The sequence below is a fragment of the Corapipo altera genome, unplaced genomic scaffold (genome assembly GCF_003945725.1).
Source record: "Corapipo altera isolate COAL_440 unplaced genomic scaffold, ASM394572v1 126, whole genome shotgun sequence".
In the NCBI taxonomy this organism is placed as follows: Eukaryota; Metazoa; Chordata; class Aves; order Passeriformes; family Pipridae; genus Corapipo; species Corapipo altera.
In genome coordinates this window covers 2,348,475-2,362,578 of record NW_020884937.1, presented here as the reverse complement: position 1 = coordinate 2,362,578, position 14,104 = coordinate 2,348,475, and the positions used below count along the sequence as shown (strand labels likewise).

Here is a 14,104-nt window from a genome sequence, read left to right as displayed (position 1 = left end):
AGCTCCAGACAAAGACAAAGGTTTAGGAGCAGTGACCATGTAGATACAGGACCTTTTTCATTTTAGTTCTCTTCGAGGAAACATTTAATAAATATCCAGGATGGTTGAAAAGCTGAACCAGGACAGTGGCAAGAGTCAAAAATAAGCTGGTCTGAACTTTTATTTTATTTGCATTGAGGCCAGAACAAATCCATGTAAATGGACATTTTTTTCACTCTTATAATTCTACAACTAAGACCAGTCTTGGCCACTGAGACAGATGTTGATCTCACTGGTGTGTTGTTCATGATAAAAATCCCCATTAAGGTCAACTTTATATCCCTGGAATAAAAGCATTAAGTCAAGCAAATCTTCTGAGGCAGTGATCCTTCTCAACACTGAAGAGAAATGCACTGAAATAATCCAATCTAGTTTAGAGGTCTGCTTTGGGATAAGGAAAATCTGCCACAGATTCTACTGAATGGATTAATTTTCTACATCTCTCCTTCTTTGAAAAAGGGACCTGAGAGTCAGGAAAAAAAAAAAGCCTGTACACTGTGTACAGCAACTCTTGGCTGTCCCTCAGGGTTCCTCTGCCTTCAGAATCCACTAAATATTAAAGATGCAAAAAAAGAACTTTTTTTGCCTCATGATCATTATTCTTGCTCTCACTTCTTCATCATTAATCCCAGGAGAAGGTCTTTTCACCTGCCTCAAACTGACATCAAACCTGTCCGGCTGTTTTAGGAAACGCTCCATTTCCTGATTTCTGATCAGCTTTGATCAAGTAACAATTAACTGATTCTGATCAGTGCAGACAGAGACAATACTGAACACAGTGAATAGTGATGCAATAATGAACTAACAGTTAAACAGGTTTCCCAAAAAGCAAAGAATATGACAGAAGAAGTCCAGGACTTACGAATATTGGCTGGTTTCATTGTGTCCAACGTCCGGGGAATGCAGCTTCTGGACCAAGATGCGGATGATGCAGATGAAGAGGATGAAGTTCACCTGCCAGGATGGGAAGAAAGGGAACAGAGAGAGAGAGAAGTAAAACATTAGTTATTTTTCCCTGTTGAACAGAGCCCATCATTAGAGGGGAATTCCTTCCACTGCCATGTTTTTGCCATGGAACAAGCTGTGGTTAAGCAGCCATGAGCAGAGAGCCCAAAGTAAACGGACACAGGATGGCATCTTGGGCCTGACATCAGCCTGCTTGGGACTTCGTGTCATACATCCCAAGTATGATGATGTCAAGCCCATAGAGCACAGCTATGCACGACGTCCTGCCGGCGCCGGGGTGGGAAAAGAGCCTTGGGAATGAGCCGAGCGACGGATGTCAAAGCCCTCGGGAGACGCTGACATGGGACCGGCTGCTGAGCACGTCAGAGACTGAGCCAAGGAGACCAAAACAAAACACAGAGCAGTACCCACCCCACTCTACTCAGTGTTACTGGCCATGGCCTCCCTGGGAGAGGCTGGAGAACTTGCACGACAAGGGATAGACCTCGTGGACACAGCAGGAAACGTTCCCTCTTAGGATGTTACACTGGGAGCTGCCCCCTGGATTTAAGATGGTTCTTTTCACTCAAAAGATCTCATAGTGCTCCACCAACACGCTCAAGCAATGTTAACCTCCCTTATTAGCAAAGGTGTAGAGCTAGGAATGGTATTTTCCCAATGGAATGTAGTAGATGGCATGGATTGAATGCAACTCTTATTTGCTTGTAAGGTCTTATCCATCGAATCATCCTGTTATTCATGCAACACAGAAAACAGAAAAGCAGTGACAGATTCCTGGGGACTTAGTTAGTTTTAGTTTGGCCACAACCTCTCTCTTTATCCTTTCATGGTTACTGAATGCACAAATGGCTCTGATTTTCAGAGGCTCAGCAGCTGGAAGGGATTGTGTTAACCAGCCAATCTGACTTCCTGCAAAAACAGATTGTAACATTTCCTCCAGCAATTCCTACATTTATCTCAACAATAAGGTGAATAAAATAGACTGAAGCACATCTCTCAATTAGACACTCACTCTTCTTTCAAAGGCTATGAGTAATTGGAAATTAATGGTATTTCTTGGATGCATTGCTTAATCACTTTTTATCTATCCTGAGCCATTTATCTTGGTTTCTGCTTGTATTTATTTGCTCGTGGAAATGGTTTGTGTCTGACTTGGTGGCAAGTAAAATTTATTAGTTCAAAACATTGTTATCTAGATCGATTACGCTAATGAGCATTGATAGCACAAAAGATGCAGAACTGAAGGTAAGAATGGAGCATTAAATACTGGCAGTGCTGGCTTGGAGTGGACTGGGAAATATAACCTTAGCATTCCATGGTAAAACATACAGACATCAGGATACTGGAGAAGTTGTTTAATTTATTTTTTCAACCTAATCAGAGGCACTTGATGTTGTACATGAGATATATCTTATGTATCTTAAAGATCTTGTATATCTGGTATATGCATTTCTTCCTTACATTGAGATATACACTTTTTTTCCTGTGGATATGGAGCAAATGTTGCATTACTCCCTGAAGAAACCTGCTGTTCATCAGCTCGTGGTTATCATGCCCTTCCTCTGCGACAGATTCATGGGATATCTGCCGAAGTAAAATCAAGAACTGCTGGGTAAACTTTGTTTGGCAACGAGGAAATGATTTACTGGCCAAAAGCAAATACAGACTCATTGATCCAAAGAGAATAACAGGGTGTATTTTTTTAATGAAAGCTTATCTCAGGAAAGGGAAAGTACTATCTACAGCTTTCTATGATGACATAAATATTTTGAGATGTGTCATCTAAGTACTGTATTTCTTTTCAGTGAGGTAAACAGAGTAAAATGTCATTATTCAAATTGTTGCGGTTTTGAATCCCTGCATGACAAATGTTACAGAAAAAAAATCTTGTAAAGGTCATGATGTACGTGGAATAAGAAGAATGTATGTTCTAAGGAAAGATTTCTGTCTAAAAGAGATATATTTGGTCTTATTTCTGTTGCCCTTTTTTTTTTTTTGTATTCCCTTCACACATCCTTGCCTTCATTTAAGAAAACTCAGAGCTAAGTTTAACTCAAGTTCATTTGATTTTAAGGCTTGGCTCGACACCTGACAGAGGAAACACGTAATGTTCAACAGGGATGGGAGGACTGAGTTCCTCAGAAGTGTCCTGGTTTCTGTGGTCAGAACTGATCATATCCAGAGAATTAAAGTCAGACACTTCTGTTGAATTTTCTGCAAATCAGACAAGCTTCTTGAGAACCGACTTTCAAAGCACACAGCTGGGATCCAGCTCTGCACTGGGTGATACAAAAAGAGGCAAATACCCCGGGGGGATTCATCAAACCCCTTTCTTATCTAGAAATTTATGATGGGACTCATCTCATTTCACTTCATGGTGTTGACATGTACAACTGGACAAGTCATCCTGGTCAGCTCAGAGAAACAAAGCCACTCGTAGCACAGTTCATCAGGTTGAATTCAGACATCCACTGATCTATTAGGCAAAAAGAGTCTTTCTTGGATCTCCAACCACATTCCTCCGCCTCCTCTGGCTACACACTCAGAGTCCCCAGGGCAAGTAGGAGGTGGAATGGTCAAAGGTACATCAAAAGAGCTCCACCTGAGTGGCCCAGTCACTCAAACTCTTCCATGGTCAATGCTAAAGGTAAACGTGTTTATCTGGAGAGTTTTTCCTCATCCTAAGGCAGATGTTCAACATACAGTGGGATTTTACCTGCCAGTGCCTCTTCCATGGACACTTACAGGACACTTCTCAACACCCCTTCACCCCCACCCCCATCACTTAGGACTAAAGATGGCTTTGCAGCCAGCAGAATGTGCTGATACTTTACCAAGATAGACACCAAAATAGGGGTTTTAATGATCCACCAGAATGGGGATTCCACTATTTCCTCCCAGCACCTAAAAAGAAACAAAACAAGACTTAAAACTTCAAGCACAGCAAGCAAGCAGATGTGTAACCTCTCAGGTTTTCCTAAAAGCTAAGGATATCTAGGCTGGATTATTAGGACTAAACCTTGTGTGCATGAACTGGGAATGGCCAAAGACTTGCTTTGCAGAGGCTCTGAGCACTGGCAGGCACCAGTTGCCCCAGATACAATCCTGAGAGCTCTCTTCCCCTTGGAAATGGAATAGGCTGGAAGATGTTCTGCAGGGTGAATGTGGGAGAGGATGGTGACCTCCTGAATTTCTCCTACACTGAGCTCTGCTCCACGGAAATTCTGCCAAACCCACAGATCCATCAGGCCTCCAGTTCTCTCCACCCTCCTGGATGATGGTGGAGCATCTCCAGAGAGTAACTGGAACCATCAGAAGCAAAACCAACCACGTCCTTCCGAAAAAGATAACAGCCAGTGGTGGGATTACTCCCACTAAATCCATCTGCATCTGAGCTATGGATCTACTTAGAAAAGTCCATTGGGTCCAGGATGGGATTTATTTCATCCCGAAGCCAGAACTGTCTGCACACAACTCCACTCACCTGGAACTGTATTTTAAAGCCAACAAGGAAAGGACAGAGAGGAATGATGTGGAAATGACTAATATTGCTTGGGACACATTTATCTGCAGACCTCGGTCAGGTGATGGAAGGTGCATTTTTAGGAAAGCATTCATGAAAACTGGGCTGCATTCATGTTAAAAACAGATCAGTGGAGCCTGCTGGAGACAATTCCACCTGGATTCAGCTCGTCTAATTCAGAATGTTGACAGTGCAGGCAATAGCAGATAAGCAGAGGCATTTTTAGGGCACAGTTCTGAGACCTATTTTGGGCAGCAAGTTTAGAATGAAAAAAATTGCACTCCATGGACTACACTGACTAAATCTCCACTAATTCTAAAAGGAGATGGAGCAAATTGCTCACACACAGATGCTGCCAGTCAGGTGCCTTCTGCCCTCTCATTTAGAATTAAAGTGGCCCTAATTATGTCTAGTGCACTTCATTTTTGAAACAAATTCAGATAGTCTGAATGAAGGTCATTTTAATTTGGAGTTAGAATGTTTAAATAGAGGCTTAAGGTTGTTTAACTGATCTTACATAATTAGTTTATTTCATCTGGATTAATTTCCTGTAATTTTTCTCTGTAGGTAACTTTAGTATGGAAAGAATAATCTATGTTAGGTATTAGCATATCCTGTAAATTCACACTGCTTTACTTGGCATAAAAACGTAGAGCTTTAAAGCCTCCAGAAAATGCAAAGAAGTCTGTATTTTTATTAAGAATTGCTGGAGCTGAGTGAGAATATATAGTAAGAAGAATGGGTACCCAGAATGGTTAAATCCTCCTGTCTCTATCTCATTGTAGAGGCTATTTATTAACAGAGGAAATAAGGTCAGTTTTATGCAGAGAGAGTGAAAGCACAAAGGAAGTGAGTGGCCCTCAGGAAATGTGTGAGCATGACTATAAATCAAAAATGCAATGAGAAATCCTTCTCCAAACGAAATGAGGGCAAATCAGGACACACTTGGAGAGGGAGAAAATGGAATTAACTATAGGATGCAAATGCAAGAAGTGAGGGCATGCACAGGGAGGGCAGAATAAGCACTCGATTCCATAACTCTCTGGAGTGTTTTCCCCTAAAAACCTTTCCAATTACTGTAGCTCTTGACTGCTTGAATAAAAGCAAGAAGGAGGATTGCAGAATCAAATGCATTTTACTTTCATATATCCTTGGATAACTCTGCTATCTGCCTCATTTTCTTAGCTGTGTTCTATCTGCTTCTTATATAAAATATCAAAGGCTGCTGCAAGGCTAAAGAGAATGAAGAGTAGCTCCTAAAATCTGCTTGGGAAAAGAAAAAAAAAAGAAGAAGTTTTGGACTTTTCTGTGTGAGAGGTAAAAGGTGTGTTTGTTGAGCACCTGCTTCATAAGCACATATAGGATCAGTTTTGTAGGATGCAGAGCTCTGCTCTGAGCAATGAAAATTTCTGGTAGGACTCACTTTATCATGTTGACATCTGCAACTGGGCCAAATGAAAACATCAGGGTCTGCTCACAGATTCCCTGCAAATATCCTGACTAAGGGATTGAGAAGCAAAGAGGGTGAGGGACTGGCCTAAGCTGACACAAAACGTGTGTCTTCAGGGAGATCTTGGAGCATTTCTTGGTTCCTGGTGGCAGGGGAGACCCTCTGCTCTGCTCTGGCTGCTGAGATCGTGGGTTACTAAAGCTGCAGGGCTTTTCTGGGAGATGAAGGGAGGAAGAATAATAAAGGAAAGACAGTTGAGTCCACAGGCTTACCCAACATCGAAAAAGTAAATCCTGACAATGGTCCAAGCAGTGATGAACACGGAGGGGGCACCTGGCAGGAGAAAAGAGATGGTGTCACTGTCAGAAATCATTATCAGGGTCCTCAGGGCTGTTCTCCCTCACTCTCCATCTCTCCTGAGGTGATGCCTTCCCTCAGGACTGGGCAAATGCTCCACCTTTTTAATGCTCACAGGCCTAACAGGCAACGTGTTGCCTTCCTCTCCCACTGGCCATGTGAGACGAGTTTCCTGGAACTGCTCCCCAGCAGTTAAATTCCTGTTGCAATGCCTAAAAAAAGGACTTCAGGTTGTGAAATGCAAGGAATAGGGATCACTCTTCAGGCATTTACAGTGTGGATACTTGTAGCGAAGGCAGTCACCACAAGCTCTCTGCAGCATCAACGGGGAGAAATACGTGCTTCTAACACACAGGTCATTGAGCTTTAGGACAAGAAATATGGAATATCCCTTGACTGTTTTGCCTGGGCTTCCACTGACCATAAAGGGAGCCTGGAGTGACAAGTTCCCATGTAGGTGTCTGTAGCTGGCCAGATGAACCTGCCTCTGCTCCTCACTCCATGATCTTCTGTAGGACTAAGGTGGTCTTGCTCCATCACTGTGGTCCCTCTTTTCCCTGTCTCTTGTCTTGGACTAGATTTAGGTTGGAAATACTTCGGGAAGGACGTGTCACTTTGCTCTGTGTCACTCACAGTTTGTGTACAGTTTATTACCAGTGATTTCCGAGTGCAATGGTAATAAACCCAGTAAGAACTGTAATTAGTGCATCCAAATTATTAATTCATGTATAATCCATTTCAGATCCATCACTGATGCTCTTGCAAGTGATGGATGACTAAAAGGCCAAAAGGTCCCTCAAGCCATTTCCTGGAATTACCCTTCTTCACTCAAGCAACCTCAGAACACATTACAAGTCAAAGAAATGATCTTTGATTTAAAATCATTACTTTCATTCATTTTTCTTTAAGATCTGCAGCTCCAAGGTGCCGAAACAAAGGATATCTATGCACAAGGCATGTTTAAAGAAGGTCTGACCTGATTAACTGCATCTAAATCAAGACCTGCCAATGTCATCCCTTCTTGTGCTCCCAGCACAGAGAACCGTCCCTCTTTTGTGGTGTGAACCCAAGCATAACTCCTGTCACTTCCAATGGAAGTTACTCCATGGTTGATTGATCAAATTCTGAGTCCAGATGTATTCCTGGACATGACACAATTTTATTTTATCTTTTCAAGCTTCTTCCTTGCTCTCATTATTCCTCAGTTTTAGCTATTGAGAGCATTCAGTAGAAAGCTATTTGCTTACTTAAACATAAATCTTCAACCAAATGGCATTAAGGGGAAAATAAGATTTCCGATTTCTTTCTGGAGAAAGAGAAGAAGTTGATCTGGTAGGATTAATTTGCACAGGTTAACAATTCAGTTGTGAGTTGCTTTGTGAAGAGCTTAATTCCGTCTTCCTTGGCATTTTCTCATTGTATTTTATTCTATTATATTTCACAGAATCCTTTTATTTCTTTATTTTATTTTATTTTATTTTATTTTATTTTATTTTATTTTATTTTATTTTATTTTATTGTGTTCAAGACTGGATTTTCGTATTATTGCCGGAGAAATGCATTTAATGCATTACATTTGCATTAAAGCTGGAGAAATCCCAAATGCAGGAAGCAGAAGGTTATCAGTATTGGCACTCAGGTGATGGGAATCCCAGGATAGCTGTCTGGCCTGAATTCAGTAAAACAGAGGGAGTGATGGGCTGCAGTGTCTGGTTCAGTCCAAGAGCTCTGCTTTGCTGGGATCCATCCTTACAATTTAGGCTCACTGCGTGATATCAACTTTGGAATTACAGTCAGGATCAAACCACTGAATAATTATAAAGGTGAGGAGGAGTTTCAGGCCCGGAGTCCTTAAGGACACTGAAGAGATCAACTATCAAGCCAGAACAAACTGAGTCCTTAAATACCTTTGAAGATTTAGGTTAATGAAATTGGGGCAAAGCCCCTGGACATCCCTTGATCTTGCTGCTGGCTGCACGAAATCCTTGGCAGCAAGGTAACACATACAGGATCCTGGAATGGTTTGGGTTGGAAAGGACCTTAAAGCTCATCCAGTTCCAACCCCCTTCCATGGACACCTTCGCTAGCCCAGGTTGCTCCAAGCCCCGTCCAACCTGGCATGGGACGCTTCCAGGGATAGGGCAGCCACAGCTTCTCTGGGCAACCTGTGCCAGGGCCTCCCCACCCTGGCAGAGAAAAATTCCTTCCTAATATCTCATCTAAATATACTCTTTTTCAGTTTGAAGCCATCACCCCTTGTCCTGTCCCTCCATCCCTTGTCCCCAGTCCCTCTCCAGCTCTCCTGGAGCCCCTTTAGGCACTGGAAGGAGCTCTCAGCTCTTCCTGGAGCCTTCTCTTCTCCAGGTGAACACCCTCAGCTCTCCCATCCTGGCTCCAGAGCAGAGGGGCTCCAGCCCTCAGAGTACCTTTCTGGCCTCCTCTGGACTTGCTCCAACAGGTCCATGTCCTCCTTATGTTGTGGGTCTCAGAGCTGGACACAGGACTGCAATTGGGGTCTCACCAGAGCAGAACAGAGGGGCAAAACCCCCTCCCTCAACCTGCTGGTCACGATCCTTTCGATGCATCCCAGGACATGGTTGGTTTCTGGGCTGTCAGGGCACATCCCCAGCTTGTGTCCAGCCTCTCATCCACCAGCACCCCCAAGCCCTTCTCAGGACTGTCTGCTACACCTCTGCCCCATCTGAGTCCCCAGGTTTCTGGACTAAAAATGCCAGGCAGGATCTCCTGCTGGCACTCAGTTTGGAGGAGATGCGTACCCCAGCCGATCAGGATGTACCACCAGAAGTACTTCCTCTCTGAAAAGAAGGAGATGACCAGCAGGGTGTGAAGGTACAGCCCCTCCACCAGCAGCCAGAAGAAGTTGGCCATGACACAGTACTGGAAGAAAACCATCATGGCTTTGCAGCCTACCTGGAAGAGAAGAAAGGAACAGTGGTGAACTGCAGAAGGGACACCAAACTACCAGGAAAACCTTGCTCTGTGTGTATCTTTGGGATTGCTTTGTGCAGAACCTGAAGTCCTTCTGGAATGAGTTCTATGGTGAAAAGCCAAAAGCCCTACCCAGCTTTTTGGAGTGGACATGGTTGACAATCTCTAAATGGACAGTGCAGAATCCTTGAGAGCCAGCTCAGGTCTGGGTGCTGTTTGATTGAGCCTGGGAATGCACTCAGGCTTGGCAACCCTGCTGACAAACTGCTGGGCCATGATCCCAACCAGCACGGTGTTGTTCTCTGGAAGTTTTGGATGCACATCTGTGGGAAGCTGGTTTGGCACAGAGTGGATGCCAGAAGAACCCTCCAAAAAGGCACTGCCTTGAGTTGGGATCAACTCAGTCAGCTTGCTCATGGCCCCAAACCTCTCAAGAGTTCCAGAAGTGGTTTTACAACACTCTCAGGCAGATGGTGTGATTTTTGGGGTGTCCTGTGCAGGGCCAGGAGTTGGAGTCCATGATTCTTGTGAGTCCCTTCCAAGTCAGGATATTCTATGATTTTGTGATCATGAGGAATGACATTGTGGACTTGGTCATCATCCTCAGTGGGGCTGCCTGCTACTGTTACCTGGCTCCTTAAACCCAAGCAAATGATCCTCAGGATTAAAAAAACCCCAACAAACAAAAACCCAACAAAACTCCAAAAAACCAACAACAAAAAAAACCCCCAAAAGACAAAGCAAAAAAATAAGTCCAATTCTAATCACTCCACGGGCTGGTATGAGATAGGAGTTTGAAGAAAGCCAAGTCTACAACAAAATGCTCCTCAGTTAGGAAAAGAAGGACAGGGATATATATATTTATATATATATTTAAAGTAGAGGATAAGAAGGAGAAGTAGGGTAAACACACACAAGCATGAACATATTTGATTACACTGGAAAGGGTGAGATTGGAAGAGGGAAGGTGCATTGGTTTTTTCCAGGAAATGAATAATTAAACACAGCAACTCACTGTGTGAAGATTTCACTGCAGCCCAGCGAATGGGAACCGTTCCCTCACAAAAAAAATAAAATAAATAAAAAGGGAAATTTCTGACACTTAGGGGCCAAACCCACTGCAAAACACCTGAAGGTAGGAATCAGCTGCCCTAAGGAATATTCCAGTGCTGGTTATTGCCACAGCACGTGAAGAATCCATGTTCAGCTGCAGGTTTACAGGAGGTCACCAGTTGCATCACTGAGATGCTGACTCAGCAAAAGCCCCGTTGCCTTCAGTGAGTCTGCTGGAATAATAACCTGCAAGAGAACCTGAGTCTGCTGAAATAACGCCCTGGAGGAGAACCTGACTGCCAGAACTTGCTGATTAGTGGCTCTTCCCTGGTGCTCTGCACGTGCAAGATACTGAATTTAGAGCAATAATTGACTTGCCCCAGTGACAAGGTCTCACTTTGCCCCCATGTTCCCCTCTCCTGCTGAAAACAGTTGCTGTGAAACACACTGGTTAAAAAGGTGAGTGTGGAAAGTGTCTCCTTGGTGCCACGTGTTTTGGAAAGGGACTTGTTGCCACTGATCACTCCAGATTAGTTCACCTGTCAGTGTGTGACACTGGGGACGCTCCTGGGCTCCTGCTGAACAATTTCTGTGCCCATCAGCTCCCTGGTGAGGCAGAAGGCAGGGGCAGGGACTTGCTGCAGGGTGGGGATGGGAGAAGGTGGAGGCAGAGCAGGCAGGTAACTCCCTTTCAACTCAGAATATTCCATGTTTGACTTCAGGGACTCCCAGGGAGGGAAGGTGACACAGAGCTGAGCTGACAAGGGCTGGGGGTGCAGCAACTTCATCCCCATGGCATCACTACATTTGTTTTTTTTTTTCTTTCCTGCTCTTGTGTGGCATTCCCACACCTCATTCCTCTCACCCAAATCCTGAGCGCCTGCTGGGGGTGTGTGTGTGCAGCCAGCACAGGGATTCGAGGGTGTGAGAGGACTCAGCCCCACTGGGGCCACTGAATCCTTTCAAGGTTTCACTTTATCAATATTTGGCTCTAACTCAGCAGCTCACAGGTGAGACACGAGGTTTAAGGGGGCAGTTTTGAGGCATCTCAGCCACATGCTCATAAAATATGGATTCCCTTAGGGGGTTGTACATTAGGGAATCCTTTCTGGATGGTTGCACTGCACTAATGGCACAAGCACGAGGCTGGAGCACATCACAAGGAACTGCAAGATTTTACAGGACAGGGAAAAGCTGCTCACAAAAAGTGCACGTGATTTCTGCCCAGCAGAGACTCTCAGGAAGGGATTTCCAGCCTGACTTTGCTGCAAAGAGCTGGAGCTGTGCTGAACCCAGGCTGTGGTAGCAGAAACCCCAGATCCAGGGGCCTAAATCCATCACCTTTTCTCCCTTATTGGCAACCTTTGCTTTTGTGGTGTTCTCTGGCCCTACTTTCTCCCCTAAAATGGTGGTGGCTTGTTACAGACCTGAGGTGGATCATGGTCAGCACTTGGACTTGCTGATATCAGAGGTCTTTTCAGTATTAATTATTCCATGGTTTCATTCTTCTATTCCCATGGGTAGCAGCTGGGTTTTGGCATCTTCTTCCCTGAGAGACCTGCAGCAGATCAATTCTTTGCTCCTTGCTGAGGGGTATTTACCTGCTTGAGCAGTTGCTACCACCCCTGGAATTTTGGGGTTTACCTGGAGAAAAGCTACTTTTGTGGACCATTTTGAGCACATCTTACAGCCAGGGATCCCCTGCAGCATGGGGATGTTCTGCAGAGTTGGAACTGGAACAGAGTTGGATGCACTGTCCTGTCTTTAAAATTAAATAATGATATTTTTTTGCCGCCTGGGTTTGCCACTATTGCCTAAAGTGGGCAAATTTATACCAGACCAGATATTTCTATGAGAGATGCACTTGCCCTGTTGAATCCTCTTTGACATCTGACTCAGAGACACATTTGGAAAACAGCCCTTCCTGGCTTTTGAGAGACCTTATTACATGCAGCCCTTGGTAATGGGTCTCTACCTTTCTGATTGATTAGATTGAGCCTCAGAGAGGCTGTTATAGTGCTGGGAAATAAAATCTATGTTTATGTAAGATGTTTTACCCTTTAGATGACAGACACTGGGCAGAGATGAGCCATTACACCTCACTGAAGGGTTTTTTTTTCATGAAGAGCAGAACTCATGATGTGTCAGCATTGAAAGACTAGCACAGACTATTTTTAGAACAGACATTTTCAGCAGGAAAAGCTGCATTACTTTACTGCTTTTTCTACTCTCTCCCCTTCCACTGTCTCATTTACAACAGCTTATTTCCCTGTTTTTCTTCAGAGACTTTGCCCTGCTCATGTCCACACGGGATGTGGCAGTGAGATGGTTTTCCTTGGCTTTGTGGATGGCACATCCACCCAAGTGGCTCCTCTCTTCTTCCCCTCTTTGGAATTGTATTAGACATGGGCCTTTTTCTTTTTCTTTCCTTTTCCTTTTTTTCTGTTTTCTTTTCCTTTTCCTTTTCCCTGTTCTTTTTCTTTTCTTTCTCTTTTTTCCTTTCTTTTTTTTCTTTTCTTTTCTTTTTCTTTTTTCTTTTTCTTCCTATTTTTCTTTTTCCTTTTCTTTTTCATTTTCTTTTCTTTTCCTTTTTCCTGTTCTCTTTTCCTTTTCTTTACCTTTTTCATGTATCTTTTTTTCCCTTTCCCTTTTCCCATTTTCCTTTCCCTTTTCCCATTTTCCTTTTCCTTTTCCTTTTCTTTTCCTTTAGTTATGTCTCTTAGACGAGTGTCTGAAATGGAACTACAGTCTGGAGATGTAGTTTCGGGTTTGTCCCGTGCTGCAAAGCCTTAATTTCAGTGTCTCCAAAGCAGACAATGCCTGCCCAGTATTCCCCAATCCTTCAGGTGTGTCTCAGCAATAGGATCATGAGTGGGATCTATAAATAGGTTTTAAATAAGATTGAGGAAACCTCTTTGACCAGGCTAGGGACAAGATCAGCTCTTGCTGTAGGCAGAAGCAGCTGAGTCACTCAGCAGCCCTTCCCACAGGTCGCGTCTTCTGGGCAGTATAAAAGAAAATTGAGATAAATCTGCCACTGACAAAACGAGTTTTCACCAATCTCCCGTTGATTTGTGTAAATCTCCTCCTCCTGCAGCAGGGGTGGCAGCCCAGGGAACAGTACTGAGGGACCTTAAAGGGGAATTTGAGGCCTCCAAGTTTGATGAGGGATTGAGGTAAATCTGAGCGTTCCCTGAGGGCACTGAGGCCTGGGCTGAGGGCACTTCCCAGCTCCATAAACAGTGCCAGGAGCTGCAGCAGTGCCCAGGGCGGCATGTGATGCCTGAAGTGTTGTTTAAAATGATTTAAACATGACTTGGTGCCCTGCCACAAACCTTCCACACCCCAGGAGTGGAGGGTTTATGGGTGTGAGGGTGGAACACGGGGTCTGCACAGGGTCACAACCGTGTCCAGGAGAGATCAGACAGGGGGTTGGACTGGATGACCTTCAAAAGGTCCCTTCCAACTCAAATTGTTCAGTGATTCTATACATGGGGTGGCACAGGTCAGGTCTCATGTTGGGGGTTCCCATGACTGGGGCAATGAGGCTCAGTGTATTCCCAGTCCAGCTGTGACAGGTGGGAGTATCAATCACTCAAGTCCCTCTTTGTACTTCTTTGATCTAAATCTGTCTTGGAACCAAGAAAAAGAAAAAGAAAAAGAGGAAGAAAAAGAAAAAGGAGAAGGAAAAGAAAAAGAGGAAGAAAAAGAAAAAAAAATAAAAAGATAAAAAGAAAAATAAAAAGAAAGAGAAAGGGAAAAGAAAA

General features: G+C 44.0%; 1 protein-coding gene across 4 annotated transcripts in view; it reads right to left on the bottom strand.

The window, feature by feature from the left end:
* The window catches only part of LOC113955301 (vasoactive intestinal polypeptide receptor), a 109,809-nt gene that overhangs the window by 13,770 nt on the left and 81,935 nt on the right, over nt 1-14,104 (bottom strand). For all 4 annotated transcript variants that reach the window (XR_003530484.1, XM_027660623.1, XM_027660626.1 and 1 more), the window contains 4 exons: nt 9,113-9,266; nt 6,251-6,311; nt 3,840-3,909; nt 902-993 (listed from right to left, as the gene is read on the bottom strand). Coding sequence is in view for 3 of the 4 variants with exons in the window: in XM_027660623.1 (XP_027516424.1) it covers nt 902-993; nt 3,840-3,909; nt 6,251-6,311; nt 9,113-9,266 (377 nt within the window). In the remaining variant the exon portion in view is untranslated. The remainder of the gene's footprint in view (nt 1-901; nt 994-3,839; nt 3,910-6,250; nt 6,312-9,112; nt 9,267-14,104) is intronic.